At 37.1% G+C, this 18,459-nt stretch overlaps 2 protein-coding genes across 4 annotated transcripts in view; one reads left to right on the plus strand and one right to left on the minus strand.

Annotated features, from left to right (window-relative positions):
• Positions 1-4,646, plus strand: part of LOC139966861 (TBC1 domain family member 17-like) — a 27,700-nt gene extending 23,054 nt beyond the window's left edge. For all 3 annotated transcript variants that reach the window (XM_071970308.1, XM_071970299.1, XM_071970318.1), the window contains one exon: positions 1,429-4,646. In XM_071970308.1, the coding sequence (XP_071826409.1) occupies positions 1,429-1,617 (189 nt within the window). In that variant the 3' untranslated portion in view covers positions 1,618-4,646. The remainder of the gene's footprint in view (positions 1-1,428) is intronic.
• Positions 3,497-17,520, minus strand: LOC139966885 (GDP-L-fucose synthase-like). Its single transcript, XM_071970343.1, has 8 exons — positions 17,355-17,520; positions 13,338-13,507; positions 12,461-12,575; positions 11,884-12,086; positions 11,113-11,246; positions 9,930-10,141; positions 8,618-8,717; positions 3,497-8,056 (listed from the first exon to the last, which is right to left on the minus strand). Exons 2-8 carry the CDS (start codon positions 13,490-13,492, stop codon positions 8,001-8,003), a joined length of 975 nt encoding a protein of 324 aa, XP_071826444.1. The 5' UTR covers positions 13,493-13,507; positions 17,355-17,520; the 3' UTR covers positions 3,497-8,000.
• Positions 17,521-18,459: the final 939 nt, after the last annotated feature.

Consider the following 18,459-nt stretch of genomic DNA (forward strand, 5'->3'; position numbering starts at 1 on the left):
TACCGGCATTAGACGTTTTTTTTGCGCGAGTCTTCACACCCTTTAAAGAGACTTGCCAGAATTGCATTGTAAGCATCTATTTTTCCACAATTAATGGTTGATTTGTGATGATTCTGAGGTGCTGATGTAAATGGACCTCTGATGTTGAACAAAGGGATTTTCTGTTGAAAACTTAGGTGAAACAGAGAGCGTTGTGATCAAGTCGTCAACGCAGTGGACTTGTGATCTAAGGATTACAGGTTCGAGCCCTGGCCAGATCATTGCGTTGTGTCCTTGGCAAGGCACTTTATCTCCATTGCCTCTTTTCACCCTGGTGTATAAATAGGGACTTGTGAGGTAACTTGTAAATATAGTTGTGTACCCTGGTTTCTGGCTGCACCCTATGGGAAGTCCCCGGGGGACACGTGGTTGTGGTGCACTGTGGTGCCCCAGGAGAGATTGATTGAATTGCGCACACTTTGGTGTGTAGGTGTGACAAGTTACCAATGACCAAGGCTAATAGCGCCTTTGAACAATTTCTGTTGACTTTGGCGCTATATAAATGTCTTCTGATTGATTGATTGATTGAAAACTACATCTTCGCACAACATTTCTTCTAGCAAAGATATGGATTTTTTCAAATTTTGTGATAGTTTGTAAATGCACCTGGCAACAGCAGAATGGGTGATGTCATCAGGGCACTTCAGCCAAAAATGTCTTTCTATTTCTTTGGGATATGTAATAATCATTTATCCACAGAGGAAAAGAGTATTTCTACAAAAATAAAAAAAGATACATTTTGATGTAATTGTAAATACAGAAAACTTTACAAGTTAAGCAAACATTCCAAATGTAAATCAACAAGATTACGATAGCCTAAAGAAATCTTTTGAAGAGCATAAACTGCACAGAAGACATCACAAACACCTCATACTGTGATCCAAATTTCTGTGAAGGTTTAGGCGGTCAACTAGGTTTATGTACTATATTCAATTACCCATATCTCAAGTTAGGGATGGATAGGGGATTTTCGACTAAAAGCTTGGAATATATTTCTCTTCAATTTAAATTTGACTTCATTGTCATCAGAATTATCACTTTAAAGGGTCATTCCTCAAGCACTGAAAGTGTTATGGAAATAGAATCTAGATTGCTAGAATATTTTTTTTTTAATTCTCTGTTTACATAAACATATTAATTTTTCTCAACAGACATCCTGTATGGAACAAATAATACTGACAAACCTATTTTTAATATTTTAGTTGGATGTTATATTACCAAATATTTGGTCAACCTTTGTCATTAGTCTTTATGATTAATTATTATTAATTAGTTGCAGAGTCTGTTATTAATAGTACTACACCAGCATAGCATATATATAATTGTGTCATTGATTAAGTCTCTCTTCCTTACTAATTCGTCACTCTTTTCATCAACCGGTTTTCGCAGTACGTAAACGAGCTCTCGTTGAAGCTAAACGTGGAAGAGATCTTGCGGAATGGTGAAAGCATCTTCTTACAGCTGAAGAACACTCCAGAAATACCGGCCGTGCTCTGGGAGATTGTATGTCAGAGCGGAGAGGAAGAATCGTCGCAGGCCTCTGAGAGTAGCATAGAGGTCATTGCAGACCTGGAATAAAGCAACCACCGGCGGCAGCTTTTAGGATAAAAACAAGTTTGCTATTCTTCACCCGTCTATGTGTAATGATGGTAGATGGTAAAATTTGCAATGCTTAAATTACGCCATATTACATAACGGAAATTTAAAGCCTCATCCCGAACATATGTGATACGGTTGATGGTTCAGTCAGCTTCTGCCAAAATGACATTTATCACAAACTGTAGAAGGTCTTGAGTAAAGTGGTTCCTGGCATGCCAAATTGTTTTGCAGGATTATGTGGAGATTGTCAAAGGTTATTGTATAATATTGGTAAATGGGTTGTTAAATGATTCATGCTGCAAATGCTTCAGAATACAAAATTAAGGGTCCTTTGTTCAATGAAGTTTTGGTTAAGACGGTGTAGGGTTTAAGTGAGCATTGAAAAAATTGTTTGCTTGATGTGACTTTCAAACATGGTAACTACATTGTGTATACCTGGTGTAAATGGTACAGCACAGTATACATGTGAGGTCAGGAGAGAGGTAATCTGATGTATTGAAATCTATGAATTGTAACAGTATATAGTAAACAGTGAAGCCTCAAACTTTGAGGCAAAAATGACCCAGCATTTCTCATGAGGAGAGGACCGAGTCACAACTCGCAATACCCCTAACCCTCAGAATCGATGCTCAAGAATACATGACAGCTAGTCTACAGTATGGACTTGATGTTGATGTCTGTAAGCTCCAAAGTTTAAAATATGAAGTTTAAAATTTCATGTCTGGGAGAAATCCCTTCAGCGCACCCAAAATTCTTTAGTGCCACATTTCGGGTCGCGCCCATATTGTTTCCGGACTGTCATACTAGGAAGCATCTTACTGAAAGTAATATACTTTATTGTGTGGGGGGTGTAGAGTAGTATCCAGAAAGGCTTTCAGCTTGCAAGATTTGTGTGCCTGCAAAGGTATACACTATGTTCAACAGGAGTACTTTTAAAGTTGTGTAGAACTCTTCTTATTGCAGCTTCAGTCTTCAAACTGGACTTTGAACTTGAGAAGTGTTGAGTCACATGAAACCTGGCTTTGAACAGCAAAGCAATTCTGATTCATGCTGAATATGGCTTTGAAAGTGTGTTGAAGGTCACATTGAAGGAACACTAGTTTAATTTTGCTTTGTACTGTTCAAGTCACATTAAACTTGACTTTGAACTCTGATTCATTGTGAGTGTGGCTGTGAAACTGTTTACAGTCACATTAAACTTGATTTTAGGCTTAAAAAAAACATTTTGATACATTTGAATTTGGCTATGAACTTGATTTATGTTATCTTGAACTTGAACTTAAAAGAGCAATTTTGGTTCATTTAAATTTGTGAGGTCTGTTGATTAGTGGAAGATGGCTGTTTATTTACATGACTAGTTGTCTTCTGTCAATGCTACAGATGTTTGTCGAGCTGTATACATGTTGTAATATGTTATTATGTTTCATCGTAGTACACATATGATGATTCTATGTCTGATAAACTACAAATTGTTCATCGTATTGTAGGTTACATGTCGTATACCAACAAGGCTTCTATGCAATATTCAAAATTCTATGAATAAATGCTACATTTAGTAAATCTATGTGAATGACATACTCTGTAATTAACCTTCCATCATTGAAGGCCTTTTGGATATTTTTTTCAAACCATAGCTGTTTCTTTTTAATTTTCCTATTGAGCGGCAATGAACTGTTGGCATTATAACAAGATATTTTGTTTGTGACCATTCATTGGTACCAGCATTTTCTTAGTTGTTTTTCAGAATATTGCATATATTCAGTCTCTCTGAAATTACCAAATTTGTGTACCATATATGTTTTGAAGGAATTATTCATACAAAGAGGTCTGGCATAGAAATTTTGGATTTTTTTAAAACTTTTATGTCATTAAAAAAATATCACTCAGAATTGGTAATGTATTTTCTTCATCAAAACTGCTATCTTTTTAACATTGCTCTCCCTTCTTTTTTATACCTTATTGTCAAGCTTTCAAAAAAGCCGGAACCATTGATCCTTTTTTTGTCCGAAATTCATCCAAGATGGATGTCTGTAATTGTGTGATTGCAGTCTCATCACAGAGAGAGTCTGTAATTGTATGATTGCAGTCTCATCACAGAGAGTCTGTAATTTTATGATTGCAGTCTCATCACGGAGTCTGTTATTGTATGATTGCAGTCTCATTAGTCTGTAATTGTATGATTGCAGTCTCATCACAGAGTCTGTTATTGTATGATTGCAGTCTCATTACAGTCTGTAATTGTATGATTGCAGTCTCATCACAGAGTCTGTAATTGTATGATTGCAGTCTCATCACAGAGTTTGTAATTACAACATTGCAGTCTCATCACAGAGTTTGTAATTGTATGATTGTATTCTCATCAGTATGTAATTGTATGATTGCAGTCTCATCACAGAGAGTCTGTAATTGTATGATTGCAGTCTCATCACAGAGTCCGTAATTGTATGATTGCAGTCTCATCACAGAGTTTGTAATTACAAGATTGCAGTCTCATCACAGAGTTTGTAATTGTATGATTGTATTCTCATCAGTCTGTACTTGTATGATTGCAGTCTCATCACAGAGTCTGTAATTGTATGATTGCAGTCTCATCAGTCTGTTATTGTATGATTGCAGTCTCATCAGAGAGTCTGTAATTATATAATCGTAGTCTCATCAGAGAGTCTATAATTATATAATTGCAGTCTTATCACAGAGAGTCTGTAATTGTATGATTGTGAAAGTATTCTTCTATTTATGTATAACACAAATCCTTTTGAACTACACCAGGTAAATAGCTAACATGACAATTTCTGTTATGAGTACTTGATACCTCAATCATTTTCCTTTAGCATACTTTTAATGCCCGAGCAACTAGAATGACAGGCAATGTGTTGAATGAATGAATCTTTATGAGATTTTTGGTATAATAAATTGTATATAAATCCGAAATAATTTTGCTTGCAGTTGTGATATGTACAGCAAGTCGTAAATTTAAAAAGAAATATAAATAAACAATTATCACTGGCTGGTACTTTTTTGATGAGTGTTTTTTGACAATGTTCAATAAATGTAAGATTCCACTCCTCCCCAATCCTGTGCACGTCACTGGGATCCGAGGGCTAGGGGCACATAGGGAATGTCCCCACAATGTTTTTGTGAAAAAAAGTGTTCTTTTGCTATTCAAAGTGTGCCCTCTTATTGAAAAAAATGGTTTTTAATGAACAAGCATCCATGTTGTTGAAAACTGAAAAAAACAATGTAATTAAAAAGTTTCCCTTTGAGATAAAACTTCATATACTTAATTATTTTATACAGAATGCACTGAAGATACATTAGTTTGCAAAGGGTAAGTTTGGGCCCCCTTCCACCACCTCTAGGGTCAGGAGTCTCATCAGGACCAGACATTTCAGCACTTATGGAGATGGACTTAATTAGAGGTACTAATGAGGTTATACTAATGAAACACAGCTATTAGGTAACCAATTCTGTTATTGCAGAAACACGGTCCGATAGAGAAGTATCAATATTACTACGTTTTAATACCAATCCGAATATCAAGTAGCCATTGCTCGTCCAAGTTGATCAAATTTTAAATGCATCGAAAGTTAAGAATTCCTACTAGCCATCGAGTGATTTCGCTAGCTGCCAAAACAGCAAACAACTTTGTCTACCAGTACAAAATCACTGTCCCTGATGGGACAACACGGATGGCTGCTTCACCATCATCGCCCATGGCAACGGCTATAATCTCGAGATGGAAAAGTTAAAAACGCAGGGCAAATTATTGATCTGGAAACAAGATTTTGGTGACAGCTGTGTGATATCATCCATTGACGATTAAACCTGGTACCATTTAAATCCTTCCCAGCCCAGTTTCCACAGAAAAAAAAAGAGACCTGCTTTTCACTTGCCACGGAGAAAAAAAACAGCGTTGGCAACTTGGCATAATGCGAAAAGTTGAGCAGTACACATCTTCACAATACCAATGAATTAAGTTGAAAATATATGAAGTTGTTTGCTGTACGAAAAAGGGTTGAAAGTTAAGTTGATTAATTTCGGAAACGAAATTCAAAGACGACAAGACAAGCCGACAGAATTTCAACTGCAAAATTCTTGTGAAGTGACAAAACTATACAAGTTTCACCGATATAAAGAAATACTTAAAATAAGTTGACAGACTAATCATTGCAAAATGTGTTAATACAAATTAAATGTCACAAATGAGAAAGAACAAATGAAATATTAGCACAGAGATTCATGTCAAAGGTAGAAAATGTTTTAAGTGGCCTGAATATTGCCTGATTGATCATGACCCGACTCGAACATTGTTTTGTGTCGAATCATGACAAGATTTTGCCACTTTTTGCATTAAATTCAGGAAAACAGCAGATGTAAGCATACATCATACAGACTGGCAGTCAGCAGTGAGTGTCAGTGCATGACTAACCCTGCTGTTCTAACATATGTAACCAATCAAGGGGAAACAGATCTGAGCTCAATAAAGAATAACTCCACATGTGCATTGACTAGTGATTCAGTGTGTGCAGAGGGCCATTGCAAGAGAATGGTGTGTTCACGACTTTGAGTTGCATCGAACAGTCTTGCATTAATTGTGGCTTATTTGCTGTGCAATGTTTAAAGTTAGTTTATGGCGGTGTAAATGATATAGTAATTTACAATCTCGATTGAGAGTAATTATAGGCATTTAAAGTAATTAAAGGCATTCTGGATTATGGGTGTGCATGTGGGCAGAGGGCATGGGGGGGGGGGGAGTGGGGACTAAACCACATGGTTAGCATTGTTCAACCTGCTATGTACAAGGTATAACTAGGGTTCTCAACTTTTTACTACCATGGCAAAAGAGGAACGGTTAAAGCGATGGTGCTACACTTACCTAGATTAAACAATATGCAGGATAGTAATAGTTAGTACAAGGTTGTGGCTCCATGTTTACTGACAGATGTTTGTTGTTTTTCAATTACAAGATAACACCTTCCTTATTTCCTCCTCACCTCCCCAGTAACCCCACTGTCTGCTTTGATTCATAATAATATTTTATTAACTTACACATTAATCTTCACTGAAGTACTGCAATATTGGCTTTCCACGTAAGTTTCAGCATACAGGACTTGACTGTATTGGAACAGTCCAAATACCCAAAATATAAAATCTGTAAAAGGCCATATTTTAAAGGTCCTGGATCGAGAGATCGAAATGTGTGCAAGTTTATACGTATGGTGCTTAAAGCAGCATTTTGCATTTTGTTGCAGTTTTCCACTTTTTTGACAAGACTATCAAGTTTTTTACATATATCAATCACAAAACAGCAAACTAAGATATTAGCCAGGTTTTTTTCCCTGCCAAAAAGCGTTAATTGGCGAGTAATTAAGGACATTTGCAGATAATGAGAAAAGTGTCCTCCGACAAATTACACATTTAATATTAATAGCATACAGTTCCCCCAACCCACTAGTTTGAATTCAACCAATCAGAGATGCAGGTTTAGTTATGAGCCATTGCTAAAAATAGATTCAAAACATTGAGTTGGTAACTTGGTAACTCTAAACAGCTCCTTGGTACAACTGCTATAGACAATATACACAAATCAAGCATGGTGTTGTATTACGTATTGGTCAATGACGATCGTAGCTTTAAATATTCATATTATGGGCGAGGTTTATTTGGATCCCAACGGAAAATATCTTCGAGAAAAACAAAGTTGAAAGTTGTCAATTTTTCGACTTAAATGCCACCATTTGAAGTCAGATTTGAATAGATAAGCTAGTTATGTATGTCGTTATGGCATCGTGGAATCATTGAGGTTGAGAAAAACCATAGAAAAGGACGCAAAATGCTGCTCTAAGTCTAGAAATTATTATGGAGTTTTTGTGCCTCACTATGTATTTGTGTGGCACAAAACATTACATTGAAATACACCAGATTGCTTTTCAGCAGTACTAACAATTTTTATTTTTGTAGTTAAAACACTTGTATGAAACACACAAACTAAATAAAGCTGATTTTAAATGGGATTACACAGTCACAAGTAATTCCATGAAATATGATTTTATAATTGAATATTTTATACATTATTTTTCATTAAATATCTTGACCTTGATTGCATTTGTGATTCAAAAATATGCAAATTACGATGATGTGTTGAGGAAAATATTCTAATAGACTTTACAAGAAAAAACAATGAAAGAAATGAACACTAAAATACAAAAACTAAAAAAGGGTTTTACCATTAAATATAATAATATATCAAAAATGTAGAAAATATCAGGTTGACCTTGAACGTAAAAAGAGGGTACATATAAATACTATTTTTAATCTATAAGGACCTTTTCAACTGACTTTGACAGAGTCTTACTACAACGTTACTTCCTTGCGGTCTCGTAATTCTCTGTGAACCAGTCCACCGTTTCTTTGACAGCTGGAATTGGAGAAAAAGAAAAAAAAGAGGGAAAAAGGTAAATAAAGATAGCAGCTATTTGAGATGTTTAGTACATTAACTAATGAATAGTAATAGGATGAAGGTGTCTGTGAGGAGGAGGAGGAGGAGGAGGAGGAGGAGGAGGAGGGGTAGAGGTTGCAGAGTCTAGATATGATTTTGAATACCTTGACTAATATCTAACACACAAATCCATTAACAATCACCTATCCTCTCCCTAGTCCCTCCTCCCTCTCACTACCCTCTCCCTATCCCTCACAATCTCCCTACCCTACCCATCTCCCTACCCTCCCCATCTCCCTACCCTCCCTTTCTCCCTACCCTCCACCTATCCTACCCCTCTCCCTACCCTCCCCTCTCCCTACACTCCCCTTCCCCTCTCCTTACCCTCCCTCTCCTTACCCTCCCCCTCTCCCTATCAACCCCCTCTCCATTACCTCCTCCACTCCTTCACTGTCTGTGGTCATAAGTCATTTTAGAATCAACTTCTAAACCCATGCAGAGGAATATGCAACACGTTTGCAAGAAACTATATACTTTTACCTGTTTCCAGTGGGGTGAACTTGAAATCTGGGAGGTACTTCCTGAGTTTGGCATTACTTGCTGTTTTCTTGAATTGGCCATCTGACTTGCTAGTGTCGTACTAGAGACCAACAAGTTAAGGAAAATTATATGAAATATGATTAAAATCAGGACCAACTGGAAAGTCAGTCAGAAATACTACTTATAGTGTCGTAACATGCTTTCAGGAGTTGTCTCAAGATCACGCGTACGCAATTCAAAGCCTACTTTGGCATAGACGCTGTTAATAGTATGAACTACATGATATTGAGCAAGTAGCATGTACACAAACACATGCAAATGATCAACAATGCTTTCCACGCATTAGCCTTTCATCAGTAGAACATAATTCAAGCATGCCTCATACAGATGGCATGAATGGTATTCGTAAATATTCCATATACCCCTGCTACATTTGGTGCAAACTATGATCCCAGCATACAGGGATGTGCTCAACGCCGGGCAGCGTCCCAGCACAAGCAGTATTTTAAACATTTCCGTTTGTTTAATGATTAATTTCACAGATATTACCATTACCAAAATATGGGTGAATACTTGGCACAGAAGTTAGTGCCAGAAATAGGAAAAGGATAGCGCCATTTGCCATCTAAGCATAAGAGGGGAGGGGAACCTGCACCCCCTGAGACCCCTCCCCATGATGTGGATCACACTACCGCATAAACCAACCTGCACTTAAATATTCCTGATCACATCTCTGTGCGTATTTGCAATGTAACTGTATATTGCTACACAATACTAATCACGATCTTCCTGATTGGCAAACACTGTGGCGACTACAATGAATTAGCTCAATAGAAATGTGTGATAAATACTGTATATACTTAACTTCATACTAACCCTACTGTAATACACAGACATATATATAAAGCTTTGGTAGCTTGGTTACTAAGTAAAATGACTAGAACATAGGTAGAGCAACATGGAACCATGGCCACTGTATTGACTAATAAACTGACTGAAATATGCAGACCCATTGAAAGCCATAGCAACTGAATTAATAAGTGGCACAATAGTTGATGCTGCACCTGGATATAGTGCTCTGTGATCAGTCCTAGTTTTTCAATGTGGATTGGTTTTCTTTTGCTTACTCTTCATCCTACCAGCATCTGTGAACATATTCGCATCTTCACCTAAAACCAGCACCTTTTTCATCTACATAACTTGCTTTCAAGCCATGAATTTGCAACAGATTTTACTAAAAAGTACTCTTTTCCACAAAATCTAAAAAGTTATCCTGAACGGAAGAAACAACAGCCAATGTCTACAAGGATACAATGACCTCTCCAGTAAAGTTGAAGGCTTTGATGATATTCTCAGCAACCTCTTTGATAGAGACTTCATCCTCTTCTCCGACCGATAAGATGATGGGGTCCACTTCATCGTACTCCCTCAGCACCCACAGGAAGAGGCGGGCCAGGTCTATAGAATAGATGAACTGACGAAGGGGCGCTCCTGTTCCCCAGATTGTAAACGGAGTACTATCCTCTATTCAAAGATCCAAGAAGAAAATAAAAACAACGTATAATCATAGAATCTTTTCATTTTACTTGTGAGAGAATATTTGAAGCAAGCTACTGTAACAGGTGGACCCAATTGTTATTAGACTTGAAAAAAAAAACTGTAGACATTTTAGGTGGTAGAATGATAAGAGTGGCCATAACCTGGGAAAGAAAACCGAGAGAGGATTGCACTAAAACGGTTACCAAGTGCTCTAATTACGAGTTACTGTGAGAGTGTGAGAAGAGCTATTGTGATGATACAGTGTGGAGTGAATTAAATACTTGAAATGTGATTCTCCAGCGATTTCCATGTCATATAGGTTATGATAAGAGTAATCAGTACTGTTTGCAGATCCCAGAATCAATGAAACACTATCTTGTGAAAGCACTAACAAGCCTACGAAAATGCTGGATGAACTTGCATAAAGACCCACACGCTGGTTGATTGACCAGTTCAAGGTTCCAGTTTGGACAACGAAATAGTGTTAAGTGGTTTGAAAAATACAAGATACAGGAAGGTGCTTAAAGCAATAAGTTTGACATGAAACTTCAAAAATATGTATCAAAAATATCTCTTTTTCATTAGTTAAATACAAAATTGTTTGTTCTACTAGTGATCGATTCGAGGTACTTAAATAATCTGCAGTTAGAGAAAGCAACTTGTCAAGTTTTGTGGACCTTGATAGCTCCGAATTGACAGCGAGCTCTGTTGGAGAGACTTACCCCATTCAGCTTGCATTTAATATGTAGCGAAGATTGATACATAACAAGGTACAGTAAGTTAAATATTTATCAAATGGTCATGGGTTGATTTGTCATATCTAGATACGACTTTATTTCGAGGTCGTTTAAATATTACAACACAAATGGATTATCATAATATCATCAAGATGTGCTAAAAACAAAATTAATTGAATGCATGCTATCTCAATGTGAGAAAAATAATCAACTCCTTACTTTTAGCATTGTAAACTTTATTCATGAGACCAGGAATAACATGTCCGTCTTCAAGGTTGAAATTGTCGTGTGGGCCAAAGACGTTGGTAGGAATGACGGAGGTGTAACGGCGTTTGTGCTGAACAAAGTATCCCCTGATTAAAAAAGGAAAATGATAATAAACCCAATAAAACAAAAGTAGACCTAATGAGATAGATATTATCTTATTTTTAAACAATACCAGCGACCGTTTTTACACAAGCTTCCTCAAAAGCCATTTAATCTTGTTACTGGGCAATGAGCATAGGCAGTTCATGCATTAGGAAAACAAAGCATTAGCTACTGGAGTGAGAGAATGACCAATGTTTTGGTTACAGAATGCAACTAGCTATTTTTGAAGATGCTGTTTTCTGTTTGGTTGTCATTCCTTCAAACAAACAAAATATGAAGACCTATGATCAAAATTTGAAAAATTGATGGTTGTACCTGAAAAAGTTTCTGATATCGCAATTGAATAGCAGCAAAACAATGATCAGAAAGCTGTTTTTAAGTATTGAATAATAAACATTAACCCAAATAAGTTGGTAAAAGGCTACTTGCAACTATTAATTTAAGTATCTTAGTAAGGAGTCTAAGGACAATGGATATCACGAAACATTTTTACACTTTATTTTACAAATAACATTTTAACATGAGGATACCTCTCCAGTGATAAAGACTATCATGTTTTGTTCCATCCATGTACCCAGTCAGAGATCAGCCATGGTATATAATATAAGGGATTATACTTGCTTGTTCTGCACGTCAATCATTCGCTTTGCATATGCGTATCCAAAGTTAGAGTCGTGAGGCGGTCCGTTGTGGATCATGGTTTCATCTATCGGATAGGTCGTCTTGTCCGGAAAGATGCAGGTGGATAAACATGAGACGACCTTCTCCACGTCGTGGAGGTGTGCGTTGTGAAGTACGTTGTCGTTCATCAGGCTGTTGTTTCTCTGAGGTATATTAAAAGTAACATGGAGTCTAAGTATCGTATGACAAAAAAGTGTAACAGTTTTTACAATGACTTTTGTAATGGATGTAATTTTAGGTAATTACAATGGTAGGTAAATAAGCAATTTCCAGTATTGAATACAGGAAAAGCATTTGTATGTAACTTTCCAAAAGGGAGATGTAAGTCTTTACTAACCAGAAATGCAAAAGTGCAATTGTGACTTCGATGATGATGAAGTAATTAGCAGCAACTTCTTTAGAATCTAATACCTGAGGACTCCACAGCACTGCATGTTTACACATGTTACACTTTGAACATGAGTGATATATACAGGTGACTTTTAGCAAAGTGTCTTAGAGCTTTAGAGAAACTTACCCAAAAGTCCAAGTTGTACTTCAGGTTACGGAAGAGGCCTCCCACCATGGCTGCCAGATGGATGACATGAGTTGGATGGTGCTTCTCAAAAAGTGCAGCTGTTTCTGCAGCAGATCTAACCCCAAGAAATGTAGAAATAACCAATTTTGAGCAAAATATATTAAAACAGATTCTCTCCAATTTAGTAGAAGGGTCATTCCGTGTCAAATCATGAATGGCTGTTGCCTCACCTTCTCCAAAATTCTCTTTTTTTCTTTGTATGATTGAAACACCATGTAATAAGCATATTCTGAAAATTTCAGAAATGAGACCTCAAAAATCATGAAAATGCTATGATGGCGACAAATTGTGGAATTTCAAAGTGTGATAAATTTATCGGCCAATTGTGAAGCAATGCAACTGAAATTTCAGAATATGCTTATGTCATGGTGTTCCAATCATGCAATAAATTTGGGAATTTTTAAAAGATGTTGAACTACTGTACAACATACTCCAAAATTTGGTGATTTGATATGGAATGACCCTCAAGTAAGTGGGTGCTTCTGGCTGGACTTCTTCTAATAGATTGCCTAATTAAATCAAAATATGCTGTCTGTGGGACTTTCTTGAGGACAACAGTGTGTGTTTGTTTAGGAGCAGGGATGGGGATGGGGGTAAGTGGAATAGGGGAGGGAAACTGATGGTTCTAATGGAGTGTTCTTAATATTTACTAAACAGAACCAGTTCTTTTGCAATTTTCAGTCAATACATTTAATTCCTTATGTGGAGGAAGGATGTGGGTGAAGATAGATATTGGCATCACGCAAACCTACGGTATCCCGACAACAACAACAAGAACAAAAGAGCATTTGACCTCTACTAGGGTCGTTCTACTTACGTCAAGTCAGCATCTTTAGATGAAATAAAGACAAATCTTTCATCTGGTCTCGGGTCCTCTTCAGCAACCTTCTGGATGGCTTTGCCCACCAACCCTGAGCTGCCAGTCACCAAGATGACCTTTCCTTGTCGAGGTTTCTTGTCAGTGCTCATCATGAATATTCACGATGCCTAAGAGAACGATATTTCAAACTGAAAAATCAAGAGGTTTAAGTGATTCCTTTGAAGTTCAAGTTACCAAATACAGTTGACGACTCAAATGTCTGTCACTGATTAATCGTTGCTCTACCGTAACGTACAGTATCTAAATTAATTAACACAAAATGTCTAAATGTCAATTTTCTTCAAATTTGGCCCGGTGAAGAGAACAGATATCATACTTTAGAAGAATAGATATCACACGTTATCATATCATACACAGAAGAACATATATCATACATTAAATAAGAATGTAAGAGACTGACTTCGGTCAGCTTGCGGCTTTGATAAGCCAATGAGGCTTCTTTGCGAGTCCTGCTTGCAGGAGGATCTACATACATACATACACGCATACATACACGCATACATACATACTAAGACACTGATGTTTTACCGGCATCATACACATGTACTGTTTCATAATCTCTTGACTTTGATCAATATACTGTAACAGTTTTTCACTTCTCACATATATAGTACCGAGCACAATTTCAACAGATTCCAGAAAAGACAAGGTTAATTACAAATCTAAAACAAGCATTTCCTATCACATACAGTACAAAGGCTAGGATCGAGGGTCACAGGTCCGGCAAGTCTTGATAATACAAGAACGTCAAGTGCCTTAAACTTTGAAATTTGGGATAAAGGAAACATCTGTCTCGTTAACTGTAAACTTTAAGTAATTAATCTCAGCCAACCTGTTATCTGAATGATCATATCATCGATAGCTTCCTCGTCAGGACCTACCCCAACATTATACTGTACGAAACGCAGGAAGTTTGTCTGGGTCAATTCAAGAAGATTAAAATGTAGTCTGGAATATCCTTCTATATATCAGTACTTTAAAGTACCTGTAAATACCTCAGGGGCAATTCCATGAGAAAGTGGACATGATACCCAAACAATTAAAAGTGTGTGACAATAGTAAATTTGGTGTCAAATGAAAGCTAAGAGTCCATATTTTCCAGAATCAGGTTCAGAAATGCAATTTTCATGCATTTTGAAATGAAAATAGATGGGTACTGTAATGAAAATTCAGGAGTTGATACAGAAAATTGGATGATTGGTAATAAAAACTATTCATCACTGCTAAGTGCTAATTAACATTCATATTTCCAAAATGGGAAGGGTTTGTGTAAAAAAAAAATGTGGAAATTGAAGTACATAGTTATAGCTAGTCAATGATGACAATTATTTGTTGTAGTTAATGGGGATATACATGATATACTTGTTTAATGTCAGAAAATTAGTCCTAATGTCTTTCCGATACCATGGAATTGCCCTCAGTGTTCTCTACATACATACTTAAGTATCCCAAAGCTGCTACCATTTGATGAATTCCAAAATGAGGAGGCTATTAACTCAGTCCATGGAAATAATTTAATGTTCATACTTTGCACAGCAATTTGAATTTTTAAGTTTATGAATTTTGATTTCTCATAAAACATTGAAAATATTAGTTGAGTATAGATCGAGATACATCTTTTCACAAATCTGAGTCTGCAATTTTGCCCATTTTGTATAGATCTAGATCTTGCATAAATTTGTGCAACGTGGAACTCGATAAATTTTTCCTCGCAGTCTTATAATTCAAACAAGTTACATGTTCAGCTCTCTGACTAGGAATAATTTATCCAGTATCTCAAAATGGTCAAAATTGCTATATGAATTCCAAAGGTGTACCATATATAGCTGTACTTTGTTTCACATAGGATCCAGAGCATTTTATTAGCTAAGTACTTTCGACAGGTTCAGAGCCTTCTGAAAACTGAAAAAACTTCTAAACTGCTGCACAAAAAATTTGAACACTATATTATTCCCGGAAAGTACAAGTATTGATCGTATTGCCCCCAAAATATGCTAGAGAGTCAAATTATGGCCATTCAGACTTCCAAAGGCATTTTTAACACTGCCATGCACCCTCAAAAGAACTTTTTAAAGGGTGTGAAGACTCGCGCAAAAGGAAACGTCTAATGCTGGTAATCTGACCTAGTTTCGAATGAGGTGTAACAGAAGTGTTAGACACCACCATCGATCCCAGAAAACACGCACACAGCTTGCTAACTTGGGTAAATTAGACACTAGTGTACAGTTAGTACATAAGCTCTGCAGTCAATACCCACAGCACAGTGTACAAACGATACAGTGATGGACATCTCAGGTCCAGCTAAAGATAACAAGATATCACGTTTCATAGCGACAAGCAGAAAACTTCACTTGCAAGCAACTGAAAGTTAGCTTTTTCAGATGGCCACACAGTTTGGGGGATTCTTCAATGCCTTTAAACTATTGAATTGAAAATTCCTCCATGGATGTCTGTGAATAATCATGTGAATAATCTGGCCAAAATTATGACTTTCCACACAAATTCCTTTGAGAACTTTTGCGGCAATTTACATCATGCTACAAATTGCGAGTGCTTATAAAACTCTACTGGCTATAATCAAGTACCCATACATGTGCATTTTCCTTAGTTATATGGTGAATGTGGACCTCAAGTGGTTTCTGTAATTATGATTGCTATCCTTCTTATCATGTTTTTATTGCCCACAGGCAGAACACGTTAATTGTGTCTTTTTATTCTACAAACAAAAAAGACAAATTCCGATAGCATTTAGCCTACATGTTCTAAATTTCAAGGTCTGAGTACCTTTACATGCATGGTCAGGTAACTGTCTGAAATTTTGTTTTAAAAGCATTCTCTGACAGGGGGTATTTTTTAGTTAAAATGTCAATGTTTGCAGAAGTTTTGTCACAAGCTCATTCATTTTTTATTTGATCTAAACTGGATACATACCAAATATATTAACACCTAGTTACAGCTGTGTGTACATAGTAGGCTCACAATAGAAAACTAATCAATTTATATTAAATGCCACATAAGACATGTGAAATGGAGAGCAAAGATCAATAAGCGCTCCCAAGATACAATTTTCAATACAACCATAGATACTAAGTACTAATGCAGTGGAGGGTGGGGTACAGAGTGTCTAATACTCAAACTGCAGTAGTTTCACTAGCAGCTACAGTAGTGACTGTTGTTTATGCAATGTCACTGCACTGGTACTGTAACCGACAGTAGGGGATACAGTGCCCAGTATGAAACAATGTATGTGAAACATAATGGTCTTATGTATATCACAGAATGTGTTATAACATATGTCCAGTAGTTACACTAGCATCTAATGATTGGTGTTTATGCAATGTCACTTATCTGATACTGTAATCTGTTGTGAAACTTTACTAATTCCATGATTACGCAGGCCTTAACTTTACTAATTCCATGATTACGCAGGCCTTCTTTTTTGACATTCACTGTGTCTATGATACTTTCCCATGTTATTTTCATCATCCTGGATTTGGTAGCTAGTGAAACTTAAAACTGTAGAAAGACATTTATGTGGAAGAAAAGTTGTTTTCCGCACAAGAAGTTTGGCAGCGGAAAGTACCGTGTGCGGAGAATAACTGAAGCCGACTGCATGTATGTTTGGTTATGGCCCTGGGTTAACCTATATCTGTATGTTGATAATTTATAGTGTCCCAGTGGCACTGCTTTTGTGGTGTTAGCCTAGCTTAACACTACAGTTAAGTAGCCTAGGCTAGGTCAGTACTTGTTATGTTATTTCGCTCGTAGGCTGGCGGCTGGGCGAATTTCACGTAACTGGTACAATACAAACATGCAGGTCTTATTTATCTTTAGGCTAGCCTATAGAATGACTTGTAGAACTAGCAATAATAATAAGTTAGGCCTAGCCTACGTTTAGGCCAAGTTATGCCTTACTGGCTAGGCCACGTTAATGAATTTAGTAGCAATAGATACCTGGAAGTAAACTAAGTGATATGCACGAAAGACAGATGCGAAGGTCGGTGCAGCTCTTCTTTCAATTGCTGTACGATTCGTTCACGCACTTTTTACGAGCAGAGAGGCCGTTCTGCTACCACTAGTACTACAAGGGAAACTGTACAGAGCCACTAGAGGTAACGTTACTGAGTACGTAGTACTATACTAAACGCAATTTTGAATAGTCATTCCGAGGTGCCACGGAAGTGTCCACGTGGTATTTGTTGTCGTCTGCTTCTGAATGAGCCAAGAAAACGACTTACCTGCTACCTACTTGGTAAATTCTTTCTTTCATAGGACTCAAGTGTCTTAGACTTAGATGAACATTCATTATTCTCCTCTAAATGTGAAGCATGTTTGGTAGCTGCAACAACTACCAATTTCATCAAGAGGGACAACGTTAAGAGCGAAATAGGAATTATACAATAAAATTACCGGTAGATGTTTCAGCCTAATAAAATTTGTTTTACGTCTCAATGTGCTATGAGTTCGCCAGGTATAATTTGTGTTGTTAGTTGCCCAGGGCGAACTATAACAAAATTAACTTGGGTTCTGCAAACTCCTTGCTGGTTCGTGAAAAATGTTTTGATGTTGATGAGTTTTGAGGTTTCACAGGGGGTACTCGCAAAATATAGGCCCCAAACGATGGTGAAGCGACAGTCCAATTTTTATTCCATATCAGCGGCGCAACGAACTATAACTTGGGCCCGGCGGGCCGAAAATACATAGGTCTATGATCGCAATTGCGAGAGGCTGCACTAGGGCAATAATTTTGATTCCCATATCTTCTTCATGATATTGTACAGATACTTTTGAACACTATGTGCTGTGTTCATCGTTTTTTCTTCTACAGAAACCATAAACAGCTAATTAAGGTCGGCACTATAGGGCCTTACCCAATTCCTCATGCCCTTGGCGTGACGCCGCTTCTCCCTGTATGGGTCCATGCATGATTCATGGGTATCCATTGGGGAAAGTTTTGGAAGATAGGGTATTACGACTGCAGAATAGGTGTAGGCTGTACAAGCCTGTCATTGATGTTCCAGGAAAGGGGCATTTCAAAGATCCGTCAGGGAGAATTAAA

This window comes from Apostichopus japonicus, chromosome 1 (assembly GCF_037975245.1).
Source record: "Apostichopus japonicus isolate 1M-3 chromosome 1, ASM3797524v1, whole genome shotgun sequence".
Taxonomy (NCBI): domain Eukaryota; kingdom Metazoa; phylum Echinodermata; class Holothuroidea; order Aspidochirotida; family Stichopodidae; genus Apostichopus; species Apostichopus japonicus.

Excerpts from the sequence above, each read along its gene's own strand:
- LOC139966885 (XM_071970343.1), bottom strand. The coding sequence starts at position 13,492 with ATGATGAGCACTGACAAGAAACCTCGACAAGGAAAGGTCATCTTGGTG. Across the intron at positions 10,142-11,112 it reads TAAAGTTTACAATGCTAAAA|AGGATAGTACTCCGTTTACA; the intron begins GTAAGGAGTTGA and ends ATCTTTGAATAG. Across the intron at positions 8,718-9,929 it reads ACTTTACTGGAGAGGTCATT|TACGACACTAGCAAGTCAGA; the intron begins GTATCCTTGTAG and ends GTTGGTCTCTAG.